General features: G+C 40.9%; 1 protein-coding gene and 1 non-coding gene across 2 annotated transcripts in view; both read right to left on the bottom strand.

Annotated features, from left to right (window-relative positions):
• Positions 1-27,827, bottom strand: part of Pigu (phosphatidylinositol glycan anchor biosynthesis class U) — a 109,856-nt gene that overhangs the window by 68,203 nt on the left and 13,826 nt on the right. The window contains exons 2-6 of the mRNA XM_008847888.2: positions 23,721-23,785; positions 12,068-12,127; positions 10,776-10,838; positions 3,633-3,742; positions 216-316 (exon numbers count right to left, since the gene is read on the bottom strand). Coding sequence (XP_008846110.1) covers positions 216-316; positions 3,633-3,742; positions 10,776-10,838; positions 12,068-12,127; positions 23,721-23,785 — 399 coding nt within the window. The remainder of the gene's footprint in view (positions 1-215; positions 317-3,632; positions 3,743-10,775; positions 10,839-12,067; positions 12,128-23,720; positions 23,786-27,827) is intronic.
• On the bottom strand, positions 22,614-22,744 carry LOC115072858. Its single transcript, XR_003851858.1, has one exon. It is a non-coding gene; the product is annotated as a small nucleolar RNA SNORA65 (small nucleolar RNA).

The following is a 27,827-nucleotide window of genomic DNA, read 5'->3' as shown; positions in this document are numbered from 1 at the left end:
AACCTAAAAATTTACAGCCAATTTTGAAAGAGAAGCATCTTAGCTCTAGAAATTGTTATTGAATATGTCAATACTGTTGTAATGAAATGCTTCTTCTAATTATGTGGTTATTAAATAAATAATTTTTTAAAAAAAAAAGGGGAAAAGAGCATAAATATTATAAAGCCCTGTATAAACTAAGGACCAAGTTTTACATACTTTCTTCAGGGTCTTACCTTTTATCGTAGTTAAAATGAAGAGAGCAATGAAGGTGTTATTGATAGCGCAGGTAGACTTGGCAACACAAGATAAGATCGTGTAGGGATTCAGGAGATAGCTAGGGAAAACATAGGTTTTTGACATTAGTAAGGCTGATCAATGGATAAGGAGTCCTGGCTGCTACAGGCAGCAAGTTAAACAGGTATACTAAAGGCATACTCAAAGGAAGGAAACATCTTAGAAATACCAAGCAGAAGCAAATGGAGTATGGCCTGGGCATCGATAATAAATGCTATGAGACATAGACAAAGCAAGACTGTCATAGTCACATTTAATAATCACAAAGACACTATAAACTAAAGAAAACAGTATTCCAGTTTTGGTTTTATTTTCAGGCTTCAAAAAAATTTATTCCTAAACCAGGCATGGTGGTGCACGCCTTTAATCCCAGCATTTGGGAGGCAGAGACAGGTGGATCTCTGTGAGTTCAAGGCCAGCCTGGTCTATATAGCAAGTTCTAGGCCTGCTGGAGCAACACACTGTTTCCTTTGATACTTGTGCCATCCTTGGCATTATTATTCCTGCTTAAAATTCATTTTTTATGTGTATGAGTGTTTTGCCTACACATATGTTGGTGCACTACATGTGTGCAATGCCTGTGGAGGTCAGAAGAGGTTGTCAGATCCCCTGGAACTGGAGTTATGGACAGTTGTTAGCTATCATGTGGGTGCTAAGAACCAAACCTAGATTCTCTGCAAGGGCAGCCAGTGCTCTTAACCACTGAGCCATCTCTCCAGCCCCTTTCAGTTTTCATTTGTTTGTTTTGTTTTGTTTTTGAGACAGGGTCCCATGCAGGCCAAGCTGGCCTTGACCTCTCTATGGAGCTGGGGGTGACTCTGAATTTCTGATCCTCTAGTTCCCACCTCATGGGATTACAGGTGTGTACCACTTTGCTGAACAACATTCTAGTTCTGAATATGAGGAAACTGAGACTCGGTGATTAAATAACTTGCCCAAGTTTTACAAGCTACTAAATACTTTCAAAACCAGCTCTTCCTGGCTCTAAAGTCAACACTCTTTCTATGACTTAGCCTTCTTCATAGTCAAGCAGTAGCCATGGATTCAGATCCATGAACAGAATTCCACAAGCCAGCTAGCATAGATCTTCACAGGGCATCTTGACCTCTCATTAGGAAAGAGTTAAGATGAAACACCTAGTCTTTCCCCACGGACCGGGATGCGAAAATGAATCTGAAGTGCTTTTGAGTTGAGAAATATTACACAGTCAGAATGGATTCTTTTTTTGGTCTTTGTTTTTTTGTTTTGTTTTGTTTTGCTTTCTTTTTGAGACAGGGTCTCCCCGTAGCTCCAGCTGGCCTGGAACTTACTATGTAGATCCCAGGCTGGCCTCGAACTCACAAAGATACACCTGCCTCTGCCTCCCAAGTGCTGGCATTAAGGGCATGCATCACCACACCCAGCACGGATTCTTTTTATTTAATTCTATTCTGCTTCTACAAAAGATTTGCATCAGCTAAAAGAAGGACAGATAACAAAATAGTAGTAAGTAAAAACAGCCATAATCAAGACCATGGAAAAATAAATAAAAAGAGAAGGTAAAGGCAAAGCAAACCAAATAGGTCTACAGCATTATAATAATCAGCTTCAAATCTGGTTGAGTTTCCTGATAGGAAAAGAAAGCCAGTTACATAATTCTGATTATCAGAAAGAAACATACCAGTGTTTCAGGAAAAAAAATTGTAATAGTTATTTGCAAATAAAGACCTTAAACTCAATACCTCCTAGGACTATAAGATTAGCAGTTTTAAAGCCAAAGGCCTAGAAATGCTTGGGGTTTTCATGGTCTGTTTTGTTTTTCCCAGCAATCAGACAGACTTGTTACACAACCTTTAAAGAAATGGTTGCTGCTATTACAAAACTAGCCCCAGGGGACACAAGAATCCATAAGGATTCATTATATTGCCAAACCTCTGGTCCTATTAAAATAGTTTCATCAAATTTGATATGTAGATGAGAACAGATACACCAAAGTTATCTCATAAGAGGAAAAACACATAGTCATTTAAAAATAGCAAATGATGCTGAAGCAGCAGCTGCCCAGACATCTACCTAGAATACTGAATAGTAAATAAACACACAGGGCACAGGCTGAATCACCTCATCCCATTAGACTCCTGAAGAGCCTCCCCCCCAATTTCCTTCCCTTCTTCCCTCCTTCCCTCCCTTCCTCCCTTCTCTCTCTTTCCTAAAAGAGTCTAATGTAACCCAGGATGGCTTCAAGCTCACTATGTAGCTGAAGCTGACCTTGAACTTCTGATTCTCCTACCTCCACCTCCCAAATGGTGAATGAGAAATGCATCTCCATGCCCAGTTATTTGATGCTGGGCCTTGTGCATGCTATGCAAGTACTCTACCAAATGAACTACCTTCCCCAACCCCTTTTGGTCTTTTTGAGATAGGGGCATCCTATATCCCCAGCTGGCCTGGAACTCATTATGTAGACCAGGCTGGTCTTGAACTCACAGAGCTCTGCCTGCCTCTGTCTCCCAAGTGCTGGGATCAAAGGCGTGTGCCACCACGCCCGGCTCTCTTGTTTGTTTTTTAATATAGGGTATTGCTATGTAGTATAGGTTAGCCTGAAACTCACAGCAATCCTTCTGCCTTAGCCCCTCTAGAACTGGGATTGCAAGCATGTGCCACCATGACCAGTTTCTAATTCTGAAGAATTCTAAGGTTGTGTTTGTCCATGAAGAAATTTACCTGTTTTGTTTATTAGTATGTATCCCTAGAAACTAGTATATTGTTAATATTCAACGGCTATTAGTAGACTAAATAATTCACATTTGCCTATCTCAGAAATACAAACAAGAATAACCTGACAGAATTAAACCTACTGGCAGCACTGACTGCTTCTAGAGAATTCCTTCTTAAAGCATCATTTGGTTTCACTTTTCCGTGCCTGGTCACCTAGCTGGCATGGATTTGCTTGGCTTTTTACTTCAGTTTTCTGCATTATAAATATGGAACTAAGTTGTACAGAAAAATAGTAGCCTTCTGAAATGAAAGCCATATAAAAATCTGAATTTTATCCAACTTCCACATCACTAGTGAAGAACTACCATCCTTTAGAAACACTGGTTATAAGTGGGCTGGAGCCCAGATCAGCACTGAGTCAGAAACCCTTTGTGAAGGGTTTGATTGTGTGTGTCCCTGTGTGAGTCTTTGTCTCAACAGAGACAGATGGCTCTGTCTTTTTCGCTGGCCAAAACCCAAGTTGTGCAAGAGAACTACGGCGGATACTTTGTGACTAAGACTGCAAATCTCTAAAATGACAATAAACAGCATGGGAAAGTCTCATCAGATTTTCCTTGCATTTGTTGACACTGAGCTCTGATTTGTCAGGGAATACTTACAACAGGGCCACTTTCAGAGGGATGTATCGCATTTCCATGGGAGTTCGGATGAGTTCAGCCACATCTGGGGCATACTGGTCCAGTTCTAGGAGAAGTTTCTGCTTCTTAAACTGGGGATGAGGAGGGGGCACAAAACAGAAAAACAAATGATTTACCATTGTTTTTAGTATGAAAACAAAAATCCTTGTCTTGGCCTACATGTTCTGGGCCTACCCTCTAGGCTCATCTACTTTACTCCAACTTTCTGAATTCCAGCACAAGAAACATGCCAATGTTCCTCTTGCTCCTAAAACAAGGCATTTGACCTCTTCTCTTTCCCTAGTCAACTCCCACACAGCTTTTAAAGTGTTATTGCCCTCACTTTCTCAGGAAGGTGTATTTTTCTTGACTTGCTCTCCCACCACAGACCACCTTATGCTACCTGCTCTTACATAGCAGTGTTCACAGTTAATTTTTTCTTTTATATTTTATGTATATGAGTGTTTTACCTTCAAGTACGTAAGTGCACCATGTGTATATAGTGCCTGCAGAGGCCAGAAGGTGGTGCTGGATTCTCTGGAACTGGAGTTACGGATGGTTGTTAGCTGCCATGTGGATGCTGGGAATCAAACCAGATCCTTGGCAAGAGCAGCAAGGGCTCTTAACCTCTGAGCCATCTCTCCAGCTCCCACGGTTATAATTTTTTCATTTGTTTTAACTGATTAATGTGTGGCTCCCACCCTAGAGTATGAGTTCCATGAGGGTTTGGATCACTTTATTTGCTCTCCATGTATGCCTGACACTTGGCACAGTGGGCAAACAATAAAGATTTGCTGAATGGCTAAATAAACTAATGTACAGCAAAGTCCCTTCTTAGTCATTCTGGGGAGTTCACATCAGAGGCTGTAGAACTTGAAATTTCCATCAGCAAAACATGTTCAAGCAGTTGTGATTATCTGAATGCATAGTATTTCAGATTTCCTTCCTCATTCTCCTGTTGCAAAGGTTGGGTTTTGATTTTGGTTTTTCTTTTTTACTTCCATAGAGGAGGTGTAAAATGGTTAAGATAAAGAAATGAGAGCTGGTGTGACTGAGAAGTCAGAGAGTTAAGATGCAGGAGTATGGGGGTAGAAAGCTCTTGCTTTCCCCTAATGTAGCCCAACAAATTCATGGGTGTGAATTCCAAAAGGAAGCCTGTCACAGCTAAGGACAGACTAGATGAACGGAATTTTTCCAGGTCTAGTAGACGTAAGCTGCAGCAATGATCAACTGGCTAGCATCTGTCAACATTCACATTCCACAGGCTAACAGCTGAAGACAGGGTAGGCATGAAGTCCCTTACCAGTTTTCTAGGATGTTGTACAGACTACTAGGGATAATGTCTCAAGACATACCAAGATTAAAATGTTTCTAGACTATAGGGTATGGATCTTTCTAACAAAATGGAGAATTATTTTTAATCTATTATTTTTATTTTATGTGTATGAGTGTATTGCCTGAATGTATGTAAGTGCACCAGTGTTATACAATGCCTGAGAAGGTTAGAAGGGGGTGTTGGGTCCCCTGGAACGAGAGTTATGAATAGTTGTTATCTGCTGTGTGGGCTAGGGATTGAACCTGAGTTCTCTGCAAGAGTAATCAGTGCTCTTAACCACTGAGCCATCTTTCCAGCCCCTAAAATGGAGATTTTTTTTAAAACTATTTTTTATTCTTTGACAATTTCATACCCGTATATAACATGTTTTGAGCACATCATCCCCACTGTTCTCTCTTACTCATGTCCCACTTCTACTGGACACTTCTTCCCAATGAGTCCTTCTCCTATTTCTCTCCCTCCCTCCCTTTTCTTTTTTTTATTTTTGTAGCCCACTGATTTTAATTAGGGTTGCTTACAGTAGCATGGGTGGGAGTATTATTTACTGGAGCATGGACAACTTACCAGTGACTGTAGTACTGAAGAAAAGTACTCCTCCATAAAGTGAACATATATTAGGAATGCACATGCTGATACTCTTAACTAAATCAACCTAGAATGACCACCAGGTAAGGTGGTACATACCTGCAATCCCAGAACCCAGGAGGTAGATGCAGGATCATGAATTAGAGGCCAGCCAGGCTACATAGTAAGTTCTAGGCCAGACTGAGCTACATATGGAGACCCTGTCTCAAAAACAAACAAACAGGGGCTAGGGTATGACTCGGTAGTAGACAGCTTGTCTAGCATGTACAAGGCCCTGAGTTCAATTCCCAATATCATATAAGACACTAAATAAACAAACAAGGGGCTGGAGAGATGGCTTAGTGGTTAAGAACACTGGCTGCTCTTACAGTAGACCAGGGTTCAGTTCCCAGCACCCATATGATGGCTAACACCATCTGTAACTCCAGTTCCAGGGGATCTTACACCCTCTTCTGACTGCCACAGGGATCGCATGACACAGATGCACTCACATACATGCAAGTAATACACTCATGCACATAAAAATAACAAAATATTTTTAAAAGAATAAACAGACAAATAAATAAATACAGGGTCAGCAAGATGGCTTGTGAATTGAATAAAGATGCTGGCCATCAAGCCTGACAACCTGAGTTAGATCCCTAGAACCCAAATGATGAAAGGAGAGAACCAAATTCTGTACACTGTCCTCTGACCTCCACATGTGTGCCTTGGTGAACACACGTGCGTGCACACACACACACACACACACACACACACACACACACACACAGATTAATAAATAAAGGCTGGGAATGTAGATCAAAGGTAGACACCTCATGTACACAAGGCCCTGAATTTTATCCTGAGCACTGAAAAAGAAAAAAGAAATATATGACATAATACTAGCGCCAAAAGCTGCTATTTTAGATAGACGTGGTAGAACATACCTCTAATATCAGCACTCAGGAGGCTGAGGCAGGAGGATCACAAATTCTAGACCAACATGGGCTATGTATCAAGACCCTATCTTAAAACAAGCAAACAGGGGCTGGAGAGATGGCTCAGCAGTTAAGAGCACTGACTGCTCTTGCAGAGGACCCGGGTTCGATTCCCAGCACCCACACTGCGGTTACGAACTGTCCTTAACTCCAGTTCCAGGGGAATCTGAAGCCCTCTTCTGACCTCTGCAGCACTGCATGACACGGGTGCACTCACATTCATGCAGGCAACATCATACACATAAAATAAAAATAATAAATTAAAAAGTATTAAAAAAAAAAAACAATCAAAAAGGCTAGGGATAGCACTCAGTTACAGAGCACTTGTCTACTACATTCAAAGCCCTGGGTCTTACCCCCAGCACTGCAACAACCAAGAAAAAAAGACCTGCCATGTAGAATGACATAGTGTGAGTAAAATTCATTCTGATCGGGAAATTCAATGCAAGCCGGATGTAGTGGTACACACCTTTAATCCCAGCACTGGGGAGACAGAGGCAGGTGGAGCTCTGTAAGATGGGCCAGCCTGGTCTAAATAGCAAGTTCCAGGCCAGCTGGAGTTACAGGGAAACCCTAAGTCAAGAAAAAAAGAGATTTAGGGCTGGAGAGATGGCTCAGTGGTTAAGAGCACTGGTTGCTCTTGCAGAGGACCAGGGTTAGATTCGCAGCACCCACATGTCTGTAACTACCAGTTACAATCATCTACCAATTGTCTATAACTCCAGTTCCAGAGGAATCTGACGCCCTCTTCTGACCTCCACCAGCATTTCATGACACGAGTGCACTTATATACATGTCGGCAATACACTCTTGCTATGTAGACCAGGCTGGCCTTTAACTCACAGAGATCCGCCTGCCTCTGCCTCCCGAGTACTGGGATTAAAGGCGCCCACTACCACGCCAGGCTATAAATACAATTTCTTTAAAGAGAGAGATTTAATGTAATAATCTGAACTCTGGGAATGGAGAGGCAAAAACCATTTCAATTTTTAATTAAGTCTTGGTGACAACAGCGTGCCTTGGTGCACTAAATAGCAGTGTACTGAGCTAGGTATGACAGCATATGCCTGTAATCTGAGGACGTGGGAAGCAGAGGCAGGCAGATCAGAAGTTCAGGGTCATCCTAGGCAACTACATGAGAACGCATCTCAGAAACAAAACCATAAACAACACAGGGCTGGAGAAATGGCTCAGCAGTTAATAGCACTTGCTGTTCTTGCAGAGGACCTGGGTTTGATTACCAGCATCCACATGGCAGATTACAACCTTTTAAAACTTCAGTTCCAGCGAATCCAATGCCCTTTTCTGGCCCCCATGTGCACCAGGAACAAACATGGAACACAGACAAGCACTTAGGCAAACATTTGTACATATTACAAATAAACAAACCCCACAGGGTTTTGACTTTTTTTTTAATCATTTTTTAAAAATATTTTATTTATTATTTTTATTTTATGTGTATGCGTGTATTGCCTGCATGTATATAAGTGCACCCATATCGCGCAATACCTGCAGAGGACAGAAGAGGCTGTCAGATCCCCTCTGGAGTTATGGACAGTTGTTAACTGCCATGTGGGTGTTGGGATTCAAACCCGGGTTTTCTGCAAGAATAACCAGTGTTCTTAACTGCTGAACCATCTCTCCAGCCCCGGGTTTTGACTATTAATAACTCATTTAGTTTTCTCTCCTTTTTGTTTTATGTTTTTGTTTTTTGAGACAGGGTTTCATGAATCCCAGACTGGCCTCAAACTTACTATGTAGTCAAGGCTAATCCTCCTGCATCTACTGGGTGTGAGATACCATACCTGGCTTTTTCCTTCCTGTCCCCTTCCCCCTCCTCCTTCTCCTCCCCCTTTTTTTTTTTTTTTTTTTTTTTTTTTTTTTTTTTTTTTTTTTTTCATTTTTTGATACAGAGTCTCACTACATAACCCCTGGCTGGCCTAAAACTTACCATGTAGACCAGGCTGGCCCAAACTCACAGAGATCCACCTGTCTCTGCCTCTCGAGTGCTGGGATTAAAAGTGGGCATCACCACACCTGGCTTCTCATTTTTTTAATATTTTTATTTATTATTTCTAATTTATGTGTATGAGTGTACTGCCTGCATGTGTGTAAGTGCCCCTGTGTCATGAAATGCCCGAGGATATCAGAGGAGGGCATCAGATCCCCTGGAACTGGAGTTACAGATGGTTGTTGGCTGCCATGTGGGTGCTGGGAATAGAACCCAGGTCCTCTGCAAGAGTAGCCATTGTTCTTAACCACTGAGCCATCTCTCCAGTAGCTCTCCTTTTTAAATCATAAAAATTAAGAATAAAACTCGTCTCTAGATAAACTCAGATACAGCATATGTTGTCCATATATACACAATCTTAAGAGAAGAAAGTAGTCACTGCTAATTTATCTGTGGATTCTCCAATTTATGAGTCTTATGCTCAGGCCTTTCATCTGTGACTCTCAAGGGAATCCTAGTAGAGCACTTCATTTCAGTCTCTGAAGCATTCAGATTGTACTTCATCAGTAGTATGTGTACTCCTTTGTCTTAGTGATCTATTATTCTAAAATATTTTTCTTGGGGCCTCTGACCTCCACATGAATGCTATAGCAGGCATGCTCCCCCTGTCCTCCATAAATAATACAATAAAAAATTTAAATATAGTTCTTAATCCTTTAGGGGAGGAGTCAAAGACAACTGCCAACTCTAAAAAAAAAAAAAAAAAAAAAAAAAAAAAAAAGAAAGGAAGGAAGGAAGGAAAGAAAAGAAACATGCATATGCATACATGGGCATGGCTTCCCAGAGTTTTATACCCTGAAACTGACAAATGAGTATCAAATTAAAAATCCATACTCTAGATATTTTAAAAACCTCTGTGAGGTCTACAAGTCTAGAATTTAACAGCTTTATCTGTTACTGATGACCAGGACCACAGAAAAACAGGCTGCTATTTCTGTTTCTATTACCTGGTAACAAGTGAAAATGAAGCACTAAGATGCAGCCTCATCTTACCCTGACCTAAATCTCAGTGGCTCCTAGTCAAACAAGAGCGCAGCCAACTCTTTTTTTTTTTTTAAATAACTACATATATACAAAGTTTATCTGTTAACCCTCTCAGAATCCAAGAAAAGGAGAATGGTTCCACCATGAAATTCTCCTTGATTACTACATAATTAAGAGTAAACTTTACAGCAATACTTTTTTTTTTCAAACCTCTATTTATTTGTGGGCATGTATACACCATGACATATACAGAGGTCAGAGCACAATTTGCAGGAGTTGGTTATCTCCTTCTACCACGTGAGTTCCAGGGATTGAATTCAGGCTATGAGGCTTAGTGGCAAGTACCAACTGAGACATCTTGCCAGCCCAACATGCCAAGTTTTCTAATTAAGATTATTCTCTTTTTTTGATGGCCTGGTGGTGCACACCTTTAGTCCCAGCACTCAGGAGGCAGAGGCAGGTGGATCCTCTGTGAGTTTGAGGCCAGTCTGGTCTACAGAGTGAGTTCCAGGCACCTGGTGCTACAAGGAGACCCTGTCTCAAAAAGACCAAAAAAAAAAAGATATTCTCTTTTTTGTTTAGGTTTGTGTGTGTGTGTGTTTTATTTTTTGAGACAGGGTCTTCCTGTAGCCTCAGCTGGCCTGGAACTTGCTAGGTAGACCAGGCTGGACTTGATCTCATAGAGATCCGCCTGCCTGTACCTCCCAAGTGCTGGTATTAAAGGTGTGCTCCACCACACTAAGCTTCAAGATTATTCTTTTGAGTTCAAGGAATGCAACTCAGTGGTATGGCACTTACCTAGCATTTTCCAAGGCACTGAATTCAATTTTCAGCACCTCTCCCTGAAAAAAAATTTACTCACTGAAGAAAAATAGATTCATCAACAATGGGAATTCAGTTTTACCTCAGAAAGGCCTAACACAGAGAGTTAAATGTTATATTCATTTTCTTTTGAGTAGAGAAATGGATAAAAGATTTTTTTTTTTTAAAAAAATCTGAGCCCAAGCTAGCCACAAACTGGTATGTAACAAAGAACAACTGTGAACTCCGGATCCTATTGCCTTTACCTCCCAAGTTCTAGGACTGCAGGTCCAACAACACAGCCACTTCACTTCTTAATATTTAAAAATAGTTGGATCCTTAAATACATGACCTTTGATTCTTTGCAATAACAAACACAAGTAGGTTATCAAATTCCACCATCTCTGTCCTACCCACTAACAACTTACCACAACTTTATTGAAGTCCTGGATTGCAAAATACAGGGCAATAGCAGTGAGGGCATCTGTTATCTGTCAAGAGAAAGAGGAGTAATAAGAAACAGAACTAAGTTTAGTGTAGACTACTAGAATGCTGCCAGGACCTAGATCTGGGATGGTATTGAACTAACTACTAAGTACCAAACTCAGTCAGGCAAAGTTTTGACTATTCAAAGGTAAGGCCCAATCAGGGAACTAATACAGAAAACCTCCTACAAATATGACCCATTTAGGTCCACTTCAATCTGCTGGTCCATATTTGCTCTAGAACTAAAAATTAAATGAGAATAAGCCAGGCTTGGTAGTTCATACCTGCAACCCCAGTCCTTAGGAGGCTGAGGCAGGAGGACTGTCATGAGTTCAAAGCCAGCCTGATTACATAGAGATACCCTCTCCTAAAAATACAAAACAGGGTAGAGAGATGGCTCAGCAGTTAAGAGCATTGGCTGCTCTTGCAGAGGACCCAAGTTTAGTTCCCAGTACCCACATGATGGCTCACAACCATCCATAAGTCCAGTTCTTGGAGATCCAATACCCTCTTTCTTACCTCTGTGGGTATTGTACACATGTGGTATACTCACATACATGCAGGCAAAATACTCATATACACAAAATAAAAATAAATTAACAACAAAATGAAAGTGTGAAAAAGAAAAGAAAGCTAAATGGGAATAAACCCATGGATTTGGAGGCCTCAGGTATGTCAAGTGCACATAGTAAGTCCTCAATAAAAAGCAGTCATCATAATTAAGGAAGATTTCAGGGATTTCCTGACCAGATTTTCAACCCTAGACTGTTTCAAAACAGCCCTGTCATCTCAATTTTCAAAGTTCTTGTCCCTGAAAGCCTCCGCAGGCCCCCTTACAGAATCTCTTGGCAGAATGCTTAGGAAACTTGGGACACCCTCCAAACTGGCACAGTTAAAGCTAATCACAGAAATGGAGCTAGAAAATTGAAGACAACAATAGTCCAAAAACCAAACTGCAGAGAATAAGAAGGTAGAAAGTGGAGCTAGTCAGAAGTCAGGGATTGTTCCTTGGACTTCTATGACCCTGCCACACTGCCAGGTTTCTAAGCTAGGGTCTGTTCTTCAGACTTCCATGACCCTGCCACGGTGCCAGGCTTTCAAGCTAAAGATATTAAGTCTTGGCTTTTATTTTCTGAGAAACTCCCAGTTCCTTGTTTTTCTTAAAAACAAGCCAAATCAAACCATAAAATTAAACATACATGCATATACTGATTTTCTCTGAAAAGTTACTTACCATAAATACCAATTCAGCATAGTCAATTAGGAAATGAAAGAGGTATATTATTAATGGAGTCTGTAGGAGAAAAACAAAGATTGTTAAAAAATTACGTTAAACCTTAATATGAATTGTCAGTTTCCAAGTTGGGGACGGGGAATAACTATTATTCACCAAAAAAGTCTGATCGTTCTGCCATAGTATCCTCTGCTATTTGAACAGAGAAGAAATAACTTAGTATCCTGAATCACTTTGTGCCACTACAACTATCAGTTGAACATAGTGAAGAACATAAGAAAATTTGATGCTAACTAGGTATTTGCCTGGCATGCAAGATACATTGAGCCCAGGTCATGCCAACCTAGACAATGCAGCTTTCCCCCATCTCAAAATATAAATAGGTAGGGACTGGGGAGATGGTTCAGCGGTTGGTTTTGGTTTTTGAGATAGGGTCCCACACAGGCCAGACTGGCCTTGAACATGCTATGCAGCTAAGGATGGCCTGATCCTCCTACTTAGGTCTCCTGCATACTGGGATGACAGTATACACCACCAGTTCTTCTGGCTCCTGAGATTTTGTTTGTTTCTGTCTAATTTTGGTTTGGGTTTTTTGAGGTAAGTTCTCTCTATAGCCCCAGCTGGCCAGCAATTTGTTTGAAAAACTTAAATTATGGGTTCAATTTCTTTTCATGGATTAAACATTATTCTGGTTTGCTATGTTCTGTTAGTCTAGGTAAGTTATACTTTTCTAAGAATTTACCCATTTCTGGGGGCTGAAGAGATGGCTCAGCAGGTAAGAGCGCTAGCTGCTCTTGTAGAGGACCTGGGTTCAATTCCCAGTATCCACATGGCAGCTAACAACCATCTGTAACTCCAGTTCCAGGAGAGTCAATGCCTTCTTCTGACTCTGAGGGCATTGCACAACATGGGTGCACACATGCAGATAACACACATAAAATAAAAATAATACATAAAATATATTTAAGAATTTCATCTAAATTTTCATTTCATTAACATAACAACACTTTTTTAATTGCTTGAGGTGATGAATTTTTCTTTCATTATGGCTTTAGCTATATCACAAATATTTTGGTATACTGCTTTTTCCAATGTAATTCAGTTGAAAATATATTTTAGGGCCTGAAGAGGTGGCTCAACAGTTAAAAGTGCTTGCTGTTCTCACAGAAGACCTGACGTTGGTTCCCAGCACCCATGTTGGGTGGCTGACAACCACCTGTCACTCCAGCTGCAGGAGGATCCAACATTTCTGGCCTCCAAGGGCACCTGCACTCAAATGTACATGCATACACACACACACACACACACACACACACACACACACTTAAATCTTTTCTTTCTTTTTTTAAAGGAAGTTTTTTCTTTAGTTGATTTTTAATTTATTTTTATTTCATGTGTATGAATGGTTTTTTGTTTTGTTTTTTCTTTTGGTTTTCTTTTTTGAGACAGGGTCTCCCTGTAGCCCCAGCTGGCCTGGAACTCACTACACAGACCAGGCTGACCTTGAACTCATAGCGATCCACCTGCCTCTGACTCCCAAGTGCTGGGTGTATGAATATTTTGCCTGCAAGTATGTAAGTGCACCCATTTGTGCAATGCCCATAAAGGCCAGAAGAAGGCATTGGATTTTATGGAACTGGAGTTACAGATGGTTGTTAGCCACCATGTAGGTGCTGGGAACTCAACCTGGGTCCTCTGCAAGAACAGCTAGTGCTCTTAACTGCTGAGTCATCTCTCCAGGCCCTTTTTATTTACTTATTTATTTATTTATTTATTTATTTATTTATATTTTATGTGTATTGAGTGTTTTGCCTGCATGTATATAAGTACATTGGGCTCATGCAGTGCCCACAGAGGCCAAAAGAGGGTGTCGGATCTCCTAGAACTGGAGTTACGGTGGTTGTTAGCCACGCCTAGGAATCAAACCTAGGTTTTCTGGAAGAACAACAAGTTCTTAATCACTGAGCCATCTCTTCAACCCATAAATATTTTTTCAAAAAAGAAAATATAGCCGGGTGTGGTGGCGGGCGCCTTTAATCCCAGCACTTGGAAGGCAGAGGCAGGCGGATCTTTGTGAGTTCGAGGCCAGCCTGGTCTACATAGTGAGTTCCAGGACAGCTGGGGATACAGGGAGACCTTGCCTCAAACAACAACAACAACAACAACAACAACAACAAAAAGAATGTATATACTAACATTTATGCACATAACATTCTACATATGTCTTCTAGGTTAGGTGTACTCATGTTTTCTTTAAATTTGGGGGTCTATTTGTTCTATCACTGATAGAGAAAGGTAGGTCAAAAATATTTTGCTACTGCCAAGCACAGTGGCACTCGCCTTTATTCCCAGCACTTAGAAGGCAGAGACAGCAGATAGGATCTCTTTGAGTTTGGGGCCAACATGGTCTACATATCCAATTCCAGACTAGCCAGTGCTACACAGGGAGATCCGTCTCAAAACAAAAGAAAAAAGAAAAAACAAAATACACCGATGTCTATAGGCTTATTTCTTTTCTTCTGCTTTTGTTTGTATGTGTGTTTGTTTTGTTTGTCTGTATTTGAGAAAGGGTCTCACATAGCCCAGGCTGGCCTCAAACTCAGCTGAAGATAACCTTGAACTTCTTTCTGATCCTTCCCCTCCCAAGTGCTGGTACTTACAGATATGTGCCACCATGCCCAGTTTTATTCAATGCTGGGCACTGACCCTAGGGCCTCCTACATGCTAGCCAAGCACTCTACCAACTGAGCAACATTCCCACATTCCCATTTATTTCAGAATATATCCCACAAAGGTATATTCTGAAGCAATGAGTTAGATGGTGGCTGTATGTGGAATGACTACCTCCTGGTAGTCAATTCCCATTACTATAAAATTATCCTTTTCATGTCTAGTAAGGTTTTTTTTTAGCCTTAAAGTCATCTGCTAATAATAAAACTATATCACCTCTTCAAGCTAATATTTACATATTCTTTTTCCTCTTTCTTCCCTTCTTCCTTCCTTCCTTTCTTTCTGTCTCTTTTTAAACTTTTTTAATGTTTGTTTTATGTGTATGAGTGTTCTGCTTGCATGTATGTAAGTGACCACTTGTGTACAATGCCATCTGAAGTGACACAGGGCATGAGATCCCCTGGAACTGGATGGTTGTTAGCTGCCATATGGATGTTGGGAACCAAACCTAAGTCCTCTGCAAGACCAGCCAGTCCTTATATCCAAGATGCATTTTTTTTTCTTTTTTTTTTTTTTTCTGGTCTCTTTTGAGGCAGGGTCTCCCTGTAGTCCCAGGCTGGCCTTGAACTCACAGAGATCCGCCTGCCTCTGCCTCTGCCTCCCGAGTGCTGGGATTAAAGGCATGGGCCACCATGCCCAGCTAAGAGTCTTTTTTTTCTTTTTTAATATTTTATTATTTTTATTTTATGTGTATGAGTGTATTGCCAGCATGTAGGTAAGTATACCCGTGTCATGCAATGCCCACAGAGGACAGAAGAAGCTGTCAGGTCCCCTGGAACTGGAGTTATGGATAGTTGTTAGCTGCCATGTGGGTGCTGGGATTCGAACACGGGTCTTCTGCAAGAACAGTGTTCTTAACCATTGAGCCATCTCTCCAGCCCCTCTTTTTTTTTTTTTTTTAAAGGTGTGGTGGTAATGGTGGATGGTGGCTGATTGCTTTGTTTTTTCTTGGTGCTAAGGAGCAAACCCAGGGTCTGGCACATACTAAGCACATGCTCTATCACTAAGATCCACACCTATTCTGAGATGTGCTTCTTAAAAAGCACACAATTATTTTTCTGGTTTTTTGTTTTGGTTTAGTTTGGTATAGTTTTGGTCCTTTGAGACAAGGTCTCACGTCGCAAAAGCTGGCCTCAAGCTATGTAGCCAAGGATAACTTTTCTGATCCTCCTGCCTCAACTTTCCTACTGACAAGATGACAGGACTACAGGTATGTACCACAAAACTTGGCACCTACTATATTCTTTATTATTATATTTTCTAGTTCTAGAATTTAAATTTGGTTCATTTTCGTACCTTAGTTCTCTGGTGAAATTCTTTATGTCATGTCTATTTTTTGAACATATTAATCATCTGTCACAGTTAAGTCCAAGTTTGTTAACTTCAATATTTGAATCACTTTGTGAATCTTTTAAAATTTTTCTTCCCTGTCTCTTATTATGCTAAGTAATTTTTATTGAATGATAGGCATTATATGAAAAGTTACAGAGGCGTTGGATAAGGCTACAGTTTTCAGGAAAAAAAAAAAAAACATTCTTTAAGCTCTAACAAGCAATTAGAATTGCATTACTTTAATTTTCAATTGAGCTAAACAGAAGTTGGATTCAAGACTAGCCTGTATCTGCTCCATCCAGACTCCTAGAGTTCAGTCCTTTAAAGAAGCCAGTAAATACTCTAACGCAGAGTCTTGCCACCATGGTTGATCCTACAAAGTTTTATTTCTCTAGCATCCTAAGATGACCTATTAGCTCCTTGGCCTATTATAAGACAATTTAGGCTCTGCTTCTCTGCCTGTCAACCTTTGCCACTTGCAAACTAGTAACTGCTTTAAGAAAGGCCTAGTATGGTGATGCAGGCCTTTAATCCCAACACAGGGAAGGCAGAGGCATGTGGATCTCTGTGAGCAGAAGGCTAGCCTGGTCTATATACTGAGTTCCAGCCAGAGTTACATATTGAGACCCCGTCTCAAAAAAACAAACAAAAGGGGGACTGGAGAGATGGCTCAGTGGTTAAGAACACTGGATCCTCTTGCAGAGGACCCAGGGTCGATTCCCAGAAGTCACATGGCTGCTGTAACTCCAGTTCCAGGGAAATACAATGCCTTCTTCTGACTTTCTAAGGTACTGCACAACATGGTGCACTTACACATATACAGAAAATACACTCATATATACATAAAGTAAAAATAATAAATAAAATATAAAAAAACAGAAGATGAAGAAGAAAAAAGAAAAGGAGGAAGAAGAGGAAGAGGAGGAGGAGGAGGAAAGCAGTTGGGCTGATAATGCAGTTCAGTGGATAAAGATACCTGATACCAAGCCTGACAATTTGAGTTCAATCCCCAGGACCCACAGGGTAGAATGAGAAAACTGACTCCTGAAAACCATCCTCTGACCTCCACATTCAGGCTATGGCAGTATGCATCCTCACACATAAAATAAATATAAAAATACATTTTTTTTAAAAAAAGGAAATATATAGAATAAATAAATTTTATTTAAAAAAAAAAAGCAGTTGAGGACTATAGATGTAACTCAATGGGTAGAGTGCTGGCCTAGCATACATAAAGGCCTAGGTAGGATTCCAAGCACTACATAAACTACAGTGTATCTGTAGGTAGGTGGAGGCAGGAAGTTCAATCAAGCTCAATGATGGCTACGTAGTGAGTTTGAGATCAGTCTGGGCTATATAAGACTCTGTCTCAAAAATTAATTAATTAATTAATTGAATTAAGTAAATGAAAAAGCAGCTAAGACCATAGGTATTACTTCATTTTTTTCTACACACAGGATCTCATATAGCTCAAATGGGCCTTGAACTCACTGTGTAGCTGAGGGTGACTGAATCCTCATCTTCCTGCCTCCACCTTCTGAGTACAAGGGTTACAGGCGTGAGCCACTATGCCTAGCTTGGATCCCACATTTCCTGTTTTGTTTTTTCTTTTGAGATAGGGTCTCATGAATCCCAGGCTGGCCTGGAACTTGCTATTTAGCAGAGGATGACCTTGAACTTCTGATCAGCCTCTTGCCTCCACTTCCTAAGTACTAGGGTTACAGTAGTGCAGTACCACACCAAGTTTATGAGATGTTGGGAACTGGGACCAGGACATCATGTGTTCTAGGCAAATACTCTACCAACTGAGCTATACACCCATCCCTGGTCTCACTTTTTTGAAATTCTCCTGGTTATCCTGGTACTTTCCAACATCTCTTAAGAAATTTTTTTTTAAAAAATATTTATTCTTCTTTTCTACTTGTTCTTGCCAAGACAGTTGGTCCACAAGTCCATCAGAATCAAAAAGGAGGTATAAATTTGGTTTTAGTGTAGGAGCTCTGAAGCATCCATTCCCAACTCCTAACTAAATGTGTGACATGCCCTATAACGCTGTAAAGGGACTAGAGATGTTTCTCCTTGGTAGATCACTTGCCTAGCATGCACACAGCCCTAGATTGAAACCCTATTACCACCCCCACCCTACCCCCCATACACACAAAAATGCTGGAGCTGTATTTTGAGCTGGTGGGGGCTCACATCTATAATCCCAGCAACTAAGAAGCTGAAGTCAGCCTGGGCTACACAGTGGGTTCCAGGCCAACCTGGGCTACAGTAAGAGAGCCTGTTTCAAAAGAAAAAAGGGGGGGAACATTGTAAAGATCATTGACAGGTTTTTTGGGTGAATGAGAACAAGTTACCATAGGAGAAAGAGCAAAAGCTTTGGAGTCAGATTTGGGTTTAAATCCAGATAGCCTTTGAAGCAAGTTGTACCTGTATAGCATAGGCAAAGCTGTTTTCCCTGCTGAGTGTTAGTTTCCTCTGCTATAAAGTTTTTTTATTTTTCATTTTGTTGTGTTTTGTTTTTTTGAGATGGGGCTTCCCTATAGCCCCAGCTGGCCTGGAACTTGCTATGTAGACCAGGCTGGACTGGATCTCACAGAGATCTGCCTGCCTCTGCCTTCCAAGTGCTAGGATTAAAGGCATGCCCCCATCACATCCATTCTGCTGTAAAATGGGAAAATAATCTTTCATAGGGTTCCTGGGAGGATTAAGCATGGTTAGGTGTACAAAGGAGTCATTATGACAGCTGGCATACAGTTAACTTCAGTATGTTGGCTACCTGATATCAACTTTTTACTTCTTTTTGAAAATATAGTATTAATTTTTTTTTTTTTTTTTTGGTCTTTTTGAGACAGGGTCTCCCTGTAGCCCCAGCTGTCCTGGAACTCACTATGTAGACCCCGCTGGCCTTGAACTCACAGAGATCTGCCTGCCTCTGCCTCCCAAGTGCTGGGATTATAGGCGTGCACCACCACGCCCGGCAATATAGGTATTAACTTTGACTTACAAAGTTCTAAAAGGATTACAACTATCTCCAAGTGGATTCTGCTTTTCAAGTATCTTTGTCAGTAAAAACTAGCAATATGATATTTATATTCAAATAGCCTCCTTTCAAAATGTTTTGATGCATCAGATAGTTTAGAAAGGCCCCAAATATCAGAAACACTGTAAGGGTTCTCAAAAAGCCAATCAACAAAAAGCTGGCTCCCATAATGAACTAGCATGTGTACAGCAGTTTAACTACATACCACACTATCATAAAGGAGCACACGTTGAATGTAATTTTTCCTTATGCTGTACAGCCACTGAATGATCATAAACTCCTTAGTACTGCTTTAGTGACAGTCCACATATTTTGATAGGTAAGTTTTCATTTGCACTCATTTTAAAATACTTTCTAATTCTTCTTTTGATTTCTTCTTTTATAATGGGTTATTTAGTTTCCAAATATTTGGGGGGTTTTCCATACATCTTTCTGGTGTTAATTATTTAATTCTACTGTGGTCAAAGGAAATACTTTGTATGACTTAACTCCTTTTAAATATATTGAACCTTGTTTTATAGGCAGAATATAGTCTATCTTATAAATGTTCCACGTGCACTTAAAATTTATTTTGATATTACTGAATGGGGTATTCTTAGGTCAAAGTGACTGATAGTGTTGTTCAAATCTTCTATATTCTTGTTTTTATTTTTCTCTTTTTCTTAAGATTTACTTTTTAGAGCTGGGCACAGTGGCACATGCTTTTAATCCCAGCACTTGGGAGGCAGAGGCAGGTGGATCTCTGTGAGTTCAAGGCCAGCCTGGCCTACATAGGCACTAAAAGTTAAGTGATGAAAAGGTTCCAGTACCTGTTTTGAGAAGAATAAAATAAGTATAGATGTAATTTTAAGAGAGTGATATGAGCCATGAAAGGGATAAGCATAAGATTCCTTGGGAGATGGGAGGAACATTTAACCTAGTCTAAAGTGATGTAGGATGGCTTTCTGGAGGAGGCAAAACCTAAGCTCAGGTCTTAACAATACAGCCAACCACAAAACAGGGAAGAATGGCTTTCTACAAGGAGATAACAATATGTGCAATGATAATTAAATAGGAAAAATGGCACAATAGTATTAAGAGCTTATCAGAACTCTCTCAGGGTTTTATCACATCTTTAAAGCATACAGCCGAAGGCCCACTACATACTGAGGCCTTAACACTAGTGGGCTGTTGTGTGGCATGTCAAACACATCTACCCCCAATATTTATGTGCTTAAGAAAAAAAAGGAAGGAAAAAGGGATGGAGGAAAAGAAGGGAGGGAAGGAAAGAGGGGTTGGAAAGAAATACGTAAGAGCTATGAATGATTCTCTGAAGTATTTGAATTTTAGCCTTTGGTCAGTGGCAAATATTCAAAGGTACCAAGCAAGACAGATTCACATTTTAGAAAACTTATCCAATGCAGAATAAAGAATAAATGAGCAAGACTGAACTAGGAGCACTTAACAGGAAGCTGTCATAGTAATACAAGCAACAGACGATGACCTAGCAAAGAGGATTTTTTTTTTTTTTTTGGTCTTTTTTTGAGACAAAGGTCTCCCTGTAGCCCCAGCTGGCCTAGAACTCACTATATAGACTAGACTGGCCTCAAACTCAAGGTGGCACTTGCCTTTAATCCCAGCACTTGGGAGGCAGAGGCGGGTGGCTACATAGTGAGTTCCAGGACAGCTAGGGCTACAGGGAGACCCTGTCTTAAAAAATCAAAACAAGCTGGGCGTGGTGGCGCACGCCTGTGGTCCCAGCACTTGGGAGGCAGAGGCAGGCAGATCTCTGTGAGTTCAAGGCCAGCCTGGTCTACATAGTGAGTTCCAGGACAGCTGGGGCTACAGGGAGACCCTGTCTCAAAAAGACAAAAAAAAAAAAAAAAAATCAAAACCAAAGATAAGGCCTCAAATAGCCCTGGCTGGCTTTGAACTTGCTATGTAGCCAAAGCTGGCCTTGACTCTAGAGCCTCCTGTCTCCACCTCCCAAACTCTGGGATTACAGGTACCCAATACCATGTCTAGTCACTCATATATTCTTTTTTTTTTTTTTTTTTTTTTTTTTTTTGAGACAGTCTTTCATTATGTAGCCCTGGCAGGACTGGAACTGGCTATGTAGACCAGGCTGGCCTCAGACTCATAAAGATCTGTCTACTTCTGCCTTCCAAGTGTTGGAATTAAAGGTGTATAATAAAGGTTGTTGTATAGAACTGTCCTCTGACAGACAAGATGCCATCTTCCTGAGCCTGGCTGCACCCCCTTGCCTAAATTCATCACAGCTGGGCTTGTTTGTCTAATATTTTATTTATTATTTTTATTTTATGTGTATGAGTGGTTTGTCTGACTGTAAGTTTACCATGTGCATGCAATGCCAAAGCAGAGGCCAGAAGAGGGGTTGGGTCCTCTGGAATTGGAGATATTAACAGTTGTTAGCTGCCATGCGAGTGCTGGCAATTGAACCTGGGTCCTCTGGAAGAACAGGAAGTGTTCTTAACTGCTGATGCATCTCTCCAGCCCCCACATCTGGGCTTATTGGCAGTTCACACTGGCATGGAAGGAGGGACAGGTCTTAGGACCTTTGCCTGAGAGTCCAGCCATACATCCCAACCCAAGCAATTTAGCCCTAACTGCATGTGGCCTAGGGGAGAGGCCAGCATATATAGGCTGGGGAAGACTAGGGGAGGGGCTCTCTCACCATTTTATGTGGCTATGGGGAAGCGATCAGCCAAGCTTGGGTGAAAACTTTCCAGTGCAGCCTTTGGCGGCGGGGGGGAGAATACCCACACTCCTATAAGTAAACCCTCACCCATTGTTCTATAAGTAAGCCCAATAAACTCATTGGTACAGTTAGTGGAATAATACTTCAGTTGGTCCTCAAGATGGAGGGAGGGGGGCTGGAGAGATGGCTCAGCGGTTAAGAACACTGACTGTTCTTGCAGAAGACCCAGGTTCAAATCCTAGCGCCCACATGACAGCTAACAACTGTCCATAACTCTAGTTCCAGGGGATCCAACAGTCTCTTCTGTGCTCTGTGGGCACTGCATGACATGGGTGCACTTACATGGAGGCAATACATGCATACACATAAAATAAAAATAATAAATAAAATATTAAAAAATAAAAAGATGGCAGGAGGAAGGAGTGGCATTGTTCATACCAATCCCCAACCCGGGGAATTTTAGAAGCAAAGGTGTGTGCTACCATGCCTGGCTTATTCTTTTTAAACTTTTTATTTTTAATTTACCTTTATGTATATAAGTGTTTGCCTACATGTATAAGCACACCACATGCATCCAATACCTACAGAGGTCAGAAGAGGGAATTCAGAGAACTGATGTTATGGACAGTCGCTAGCCAACATGTAGGTGCTAGGAACTAAACTCAGGTCCTCTGCAAGAACAGCCAGTGCTCTTAATCACCGAGCCATCTCTCCAACATTTTTTTTTTTTTTCCCTCCTAAGCTGTTCCCATGCTTTTAGCACAGAGTCATCCACATATAGGACAACCCTGTTTCCTAAAAGCTGGGGCTTACTTTCAGCTCACCACTGGATTGCACCAGCTAACAAGAACTGGTCAGGTGCGGTGGCAAGTGGCTATACAATTTTTTTTTTAAAGGCAGGGTCTTGCTATGTAACCCTGGCTAGCCTAACACTCACTGTTACCTTTGGGCTGGCCTTGAACTCATGGCAATCCTCCTGCCTTTGCCTCCAGTGTTTCGATACTACAGGTATGAGCCACTACCCCCAGCTTGTTTTTACTAGTCTCAATAACTGATTTTATGGCTAAAATAATCTTTAATGGGCTTTCTAAGAAACCAACATTGGGAAAGCAGATTAAAAAAAAAAAATCACATTCTACTTAGCACACAACATTCATAGACTAGGAGCTATGTGCATGGTGGCACACACTTTTAGTCTCAGCACTTGAAAGGCAGAGGCAGGCAGATCGCAGTGAGTTGAAAGCCAGTCTGGTCTACATAGTGAGGTTTTGGTCTCAAAAAAGACCAAGAAAAGGAAAGAAAGAAAAACAATCATTTCTGTAGAAGCTTCATCTAATTTGCTCAAGCCAGCAAGATGGCTCAAGAGGTAAAACAACTTGCGACTTGCTATACAAGCCTGATAACCTGAATTGGATCCCCAGAACCCACAAAAAGCTGGATCCAGTGGCTTTTATCTGTAATCTCGGCATGCCTATGGCAAGATGGGAAGCTGAGACAGGAGAACCACCTGGAAGCTTGAGGCCAGCTAGCCTGGAGTACTCAGAGTAGCGAAAGCAAGACAGACCCTGACTCAAGAAGGGGAAAGGAAAGAACCAATTCCTGAAAGTTGTCCTCTGACCTTGACACATTCACTATAGCAATAAATGTCTAAAAGTCTTAATCTGGAACATTTTCCCTATAAATGTGAAACATCCTTCTTATGCAGACAATGTCTAAAAAAGGGTTGTTTCTAAATATGATGTCCAGAAATAGATCTTTTTAAATGTTTGTACCAAACAGAGGTCAGGCTTTGGTATCTGTTGACTATAAACTGCTCTTATAGCCAAAACAGAAAACAGAACACTTACTTCATGAAACACTGCTCCAGAATACGGAGACACTCCCAAATCCAACAGTGAAAGGCCTTCAACCACTGAAAAGTAAGAAATACAATTTCACTCAGACTTCAGAAACAGCAGCAAATAGCCATAAATTAACATGTTAGATACTCCCAAGACCAAGAAGTACCTCAGAGTTCATCTAACTTCATCTCTAGCAAGTAGCTGTAAGTCTTGATTTGAAAAATTCCAAGACTGTATGTGTATGAAATTCTCAAAGAATAAAAACATTAGAAATATATATGTGCGGGTATATGTATATACATACACAGATATATATATATAAATAAAAAATCTCCAAGGATGGAGAATTCTTCCATACAAAGTGACCCTTCAACCAGGCATGGTGGCATATGTATTTGATTCCAGCACTCAGGAGGCACAGGTAGGCAGATCTCTCGTGAGATCAAGGCCAGCCTGGTCTACATAGTCTATTCCAGACTAGCACCAAAAAATAAAAAAATAAAAACCCTCCAAAAAAACAAAGCAACCCTTTCCATCATGGGCAATGCCCCCTATGAGAAAGTTTTGTGCTGAACTGAAAACTTCTGAGACTGGAGAGATGGCACAGCGGTTGGTCTATTCCCAGAACCCATGCCAGGTGGTTCACAACAGCCAATAACCCTAGCTCCAGGGGATACAACACCTTCTTTTGGCATCCACAGGCACTGCACTCATGGTACACGTGCCCCCACACATACATATAATTTAAAATTTGTTTTTATTGAATTTTTTCTGAATTTCATATAGAACATCAATCTTAATCATCTTTATACGCCCATCCCTACTGGCACCCTCCCATAGACCCTGGAGCCCATATACTCTGTCATTCCTGTTAAGGCCCACTGTGTCAAGTCAGTGAACCCAGTTTATTTATTTTATTTATTTATTTATTTATTTATTTAATTTTGTGTGGATGAGTGTTTTGCCTGCATGTATGTAAGTGCACCCATGTTGTAAAATCCCTATGGAGGACAAAAGATGCTCTGGGATTCCCTGGAACTGGAGTTAAGGATGGTTGTCAGCCACAATGTAGGTGCTGGGAACTGAACCTGGGTCCTCTGCAAAAGCAGCCATTGTTCTTAACTATTGAGCCATCTCTCCAACCCCCATATGCATAATTTTAAAAAATAAGCTGAGCCAGATGTGGTGGAAAACACCTTTACTCCCAGCACTTCGGGAAGCAGAGGCAGGCAGACCTCTGTGAGTTCAAGGCCAGCCTGGTCTACATAGTGAGTTCCAGGCCAACTCAGGCTACAAGGGAGACCCAGTCTCAGAAAAACAAAAACAAAAACAAAAAATAAATAAATAAATAAAAAGCTGAGTATGGCAATGCATGTCTTTAATCCTAGCACTTGGGGGGGCAAAGGCAGATGAATATTTGTGAGTTCAGGGCCAACCTTATCTACATAGCAAGTTCCAGGCCAGCAGTGCTACACAGCATGACTCTGTCTCAATAATAATTTTTAAAAATGAACTGTAAACTTTTTTAATATTGTGGGGTTTTTTATGTATATGAGTGTATGCTTGCATGTATATAAATGTACCCATGTCACGCAATACCCAAAGAGGTCAGAGAGAATGTCCGAGTCCCTGGAATGGAAATGGAGTTAGGGATGGTTGTTAGCTGCCATGTGGGTGCTGGGAACCGAACCCAGGTCCTCTGCAAGAGCAGTCAGTGAATGCTCTTAAGCACTGAGCCATCTCTCCAGCCCCAAACTGTAAATTTCTTATACCTCCTTGTAACTTCCACCCACTCTAAAGAGTGTTTTAATTATGAATATTCCGCCCTATTCCAAAACACAACTAACAAATCAGAAGCATGTAAAAAAAGTTGTCCATACAGGAGTGAAATGGTCTTCTGCTGCTTGTTTCAGTGACATTTGTAATCAGTTTTCTACAAAGCAATATATACTTTTGGGATATGCCTTTGGTCCTAAAATCACAGGAGTGTGTGTACGTGTGTGTGTGTGTTTTAAAATATTTTATTTAATATTTTTATTTTATGTGTATGAGTGTATTGCCTGCATGTATGTGAGTGCACCTGTGTCGTGCAATGCCTCAGAAGTCAGAAGAGGTCTTCGGATTGCCCCTGGAACTGAAATTATGGATGGTTATTAGCTGCCATGTGGGTGCTCGGAATAGAGATCCCATTCTCTGCAAGAGCAATCAGTGCTCTTAACCACTGAGTCATCTCTCCAGCTGTGTGTGTGTGTGTGTGTGTGTGTGTGTGTGTGTGTGTGTGTTTTGAGAGGAGAATAATTGTTCTTTTTTGTTGTTTGGCTAGGTTTTTGTTTTTGTTGTTTTGTTTTGACTTGATAGACCTTAACATATATGACAGAATGCATGAACTCTAGGGGGTGCAGATAGGGGAGGAAGCCTGAATATAATCAAGAGGTACAAATGCATAAAAAAATTCAATTAAATTTTTTTTTTGCTGGGCATGGTAGCACATGCCTTTAATCCCAGCACTTCAAGAGGCAGAGACAGGTGGATCTCTGTGAGTTCAAGGCCAGCCTGGTCTACATAGTGAGTTTCAGGCCTGCTCCAGCTACAGAGAGGCCCAGTATCAGAAAGACAAAAACAAAATAAAAAGAACCCAAAATACCCATAAGTCATTCTTTTTACTATAGTGCTTTTTCTAAAATAAAACCCATGAAAGATACACCAGTGTAATTAAGGCTTTCTTTTTCTCTTCTCTTTTTTCTTTTTTGAGACCAGGTTTTGTTTTGTAGCCCAGGCTGACCTTCAGTCTAGGACTTCAGAAAAAAAGAGACCATTGGGGCTGGAGAGATGGCTCAGCAGTAAGAGCACTGGCACTCTGCAGAGGACCTGGGTTCAGTTCCCAGAACTCACTCAGTGGCTAACAACCATCCATAACTCCAGTTCCAGGGGATCCAATGCCCTCTTCTGACCTTCATGGGCATTGTACAACATGGGGACATTTATACACATGCAGACAATATACTCATACACATAAAATAAAAATAATTTTTTTAAAGCAGAGATCACAGGTATGCACCACCATACTCAGCTGGAATGATATTTCTTCCTTCAGGAGATTTATTATCTAATTAGTATTTTTAATTGGGTGGGAGGTTGTTTGATTTTTGGCTGTGCTGGAAATAGAACTTAGGGTCTCACAAATCATAGCCAAGTACTCTACAGCTGATCCATACCCAGACCTACAGTCTCTCAATTTTCTTGAAAAAGGGTCTTACACTGTCATCCACCTGGAATTCACTATCTATCTAAGGCTGGCTTCAAACTACAGCAACCCTCCTGCCTCATCTGCTTAAGTACTGGAATTACAAGCATGAACCACCATGCTCAGCTCAGCCCCCTTTTTTTTTTAAAGATTTAATTTTTAATGATGAACATGTCTGTGTATAGGTATGTGCATGTAAGTACAGGTGCCTAAAAAGGCCATAAAATGGTGTCAGATCCCCTGAACCCAGCTCAATTCTTAGGTGATAATTATCTAATGAAGCGAGAATTCTTAAGTTACTTTGACATCCTTTTCCTACAGGTGATAATAAAAGTCTATCACCTACTCTAAGATAAACATTGCCTTTTTGCTTCCCACGATCAAGAAGGATATAGAGTCAGCATGTTTGAAGACAGCAGTGTTCTTACATTTCTGGTTGACTGACCCCAAGAAGCCCCTGTAAAAATGAACAAACCTAGATATTTTTGTTTGTTTTTTGAGACAAGGTCTCACTATGTAGTTCAGGCTGGCCTACAACTCCTGATGCTCCTAATCAGCCTCCTGAGCGCTAAGATTTCAAGTGTTGTACCAACACATGAAGCTCCATATATTGATTTTAAAATAGTATTTCCAAAACAGGGCAGGTTAGTTTGTAATGCCAACACTCAGGGAGCAGCGGCAAGAGGGTTGCCACAAGTTTGAGACCTGCTTAGTTTACATGGCAAGTTCCAGGCTAGCCAGATCTATAGTAAGACCATGTCTTTAAAAATAAAAAGCAACCGACTACTATCCTCAGGCCTCTTGGGGTAAGTCTATAGCGCAGCCCTCCGTGCCGGGACTCCCTAAGCCACATTCCCCCTTCCATCCCC

Source organism: Nannospalax galili, unplaced genomic scaffold (assembly GCF_000622305.1).
Source record: "Nannospalax galili isolate Female #2095 unplaced genomic scaffold, S.galili_v1.0 scaffold724, whole genome shotgun sequence".
Lineage (NCBI taxonomy): Eukaryota > Metazoa > Chordata > Mammalia > Rodentia > Spalacidae > Nannospalax > Nannospalax galili.
Note: the sequence above shows the minus strand (reverse complement) of the source record. Positions and strands in the feature narration are given on the sequence as shown.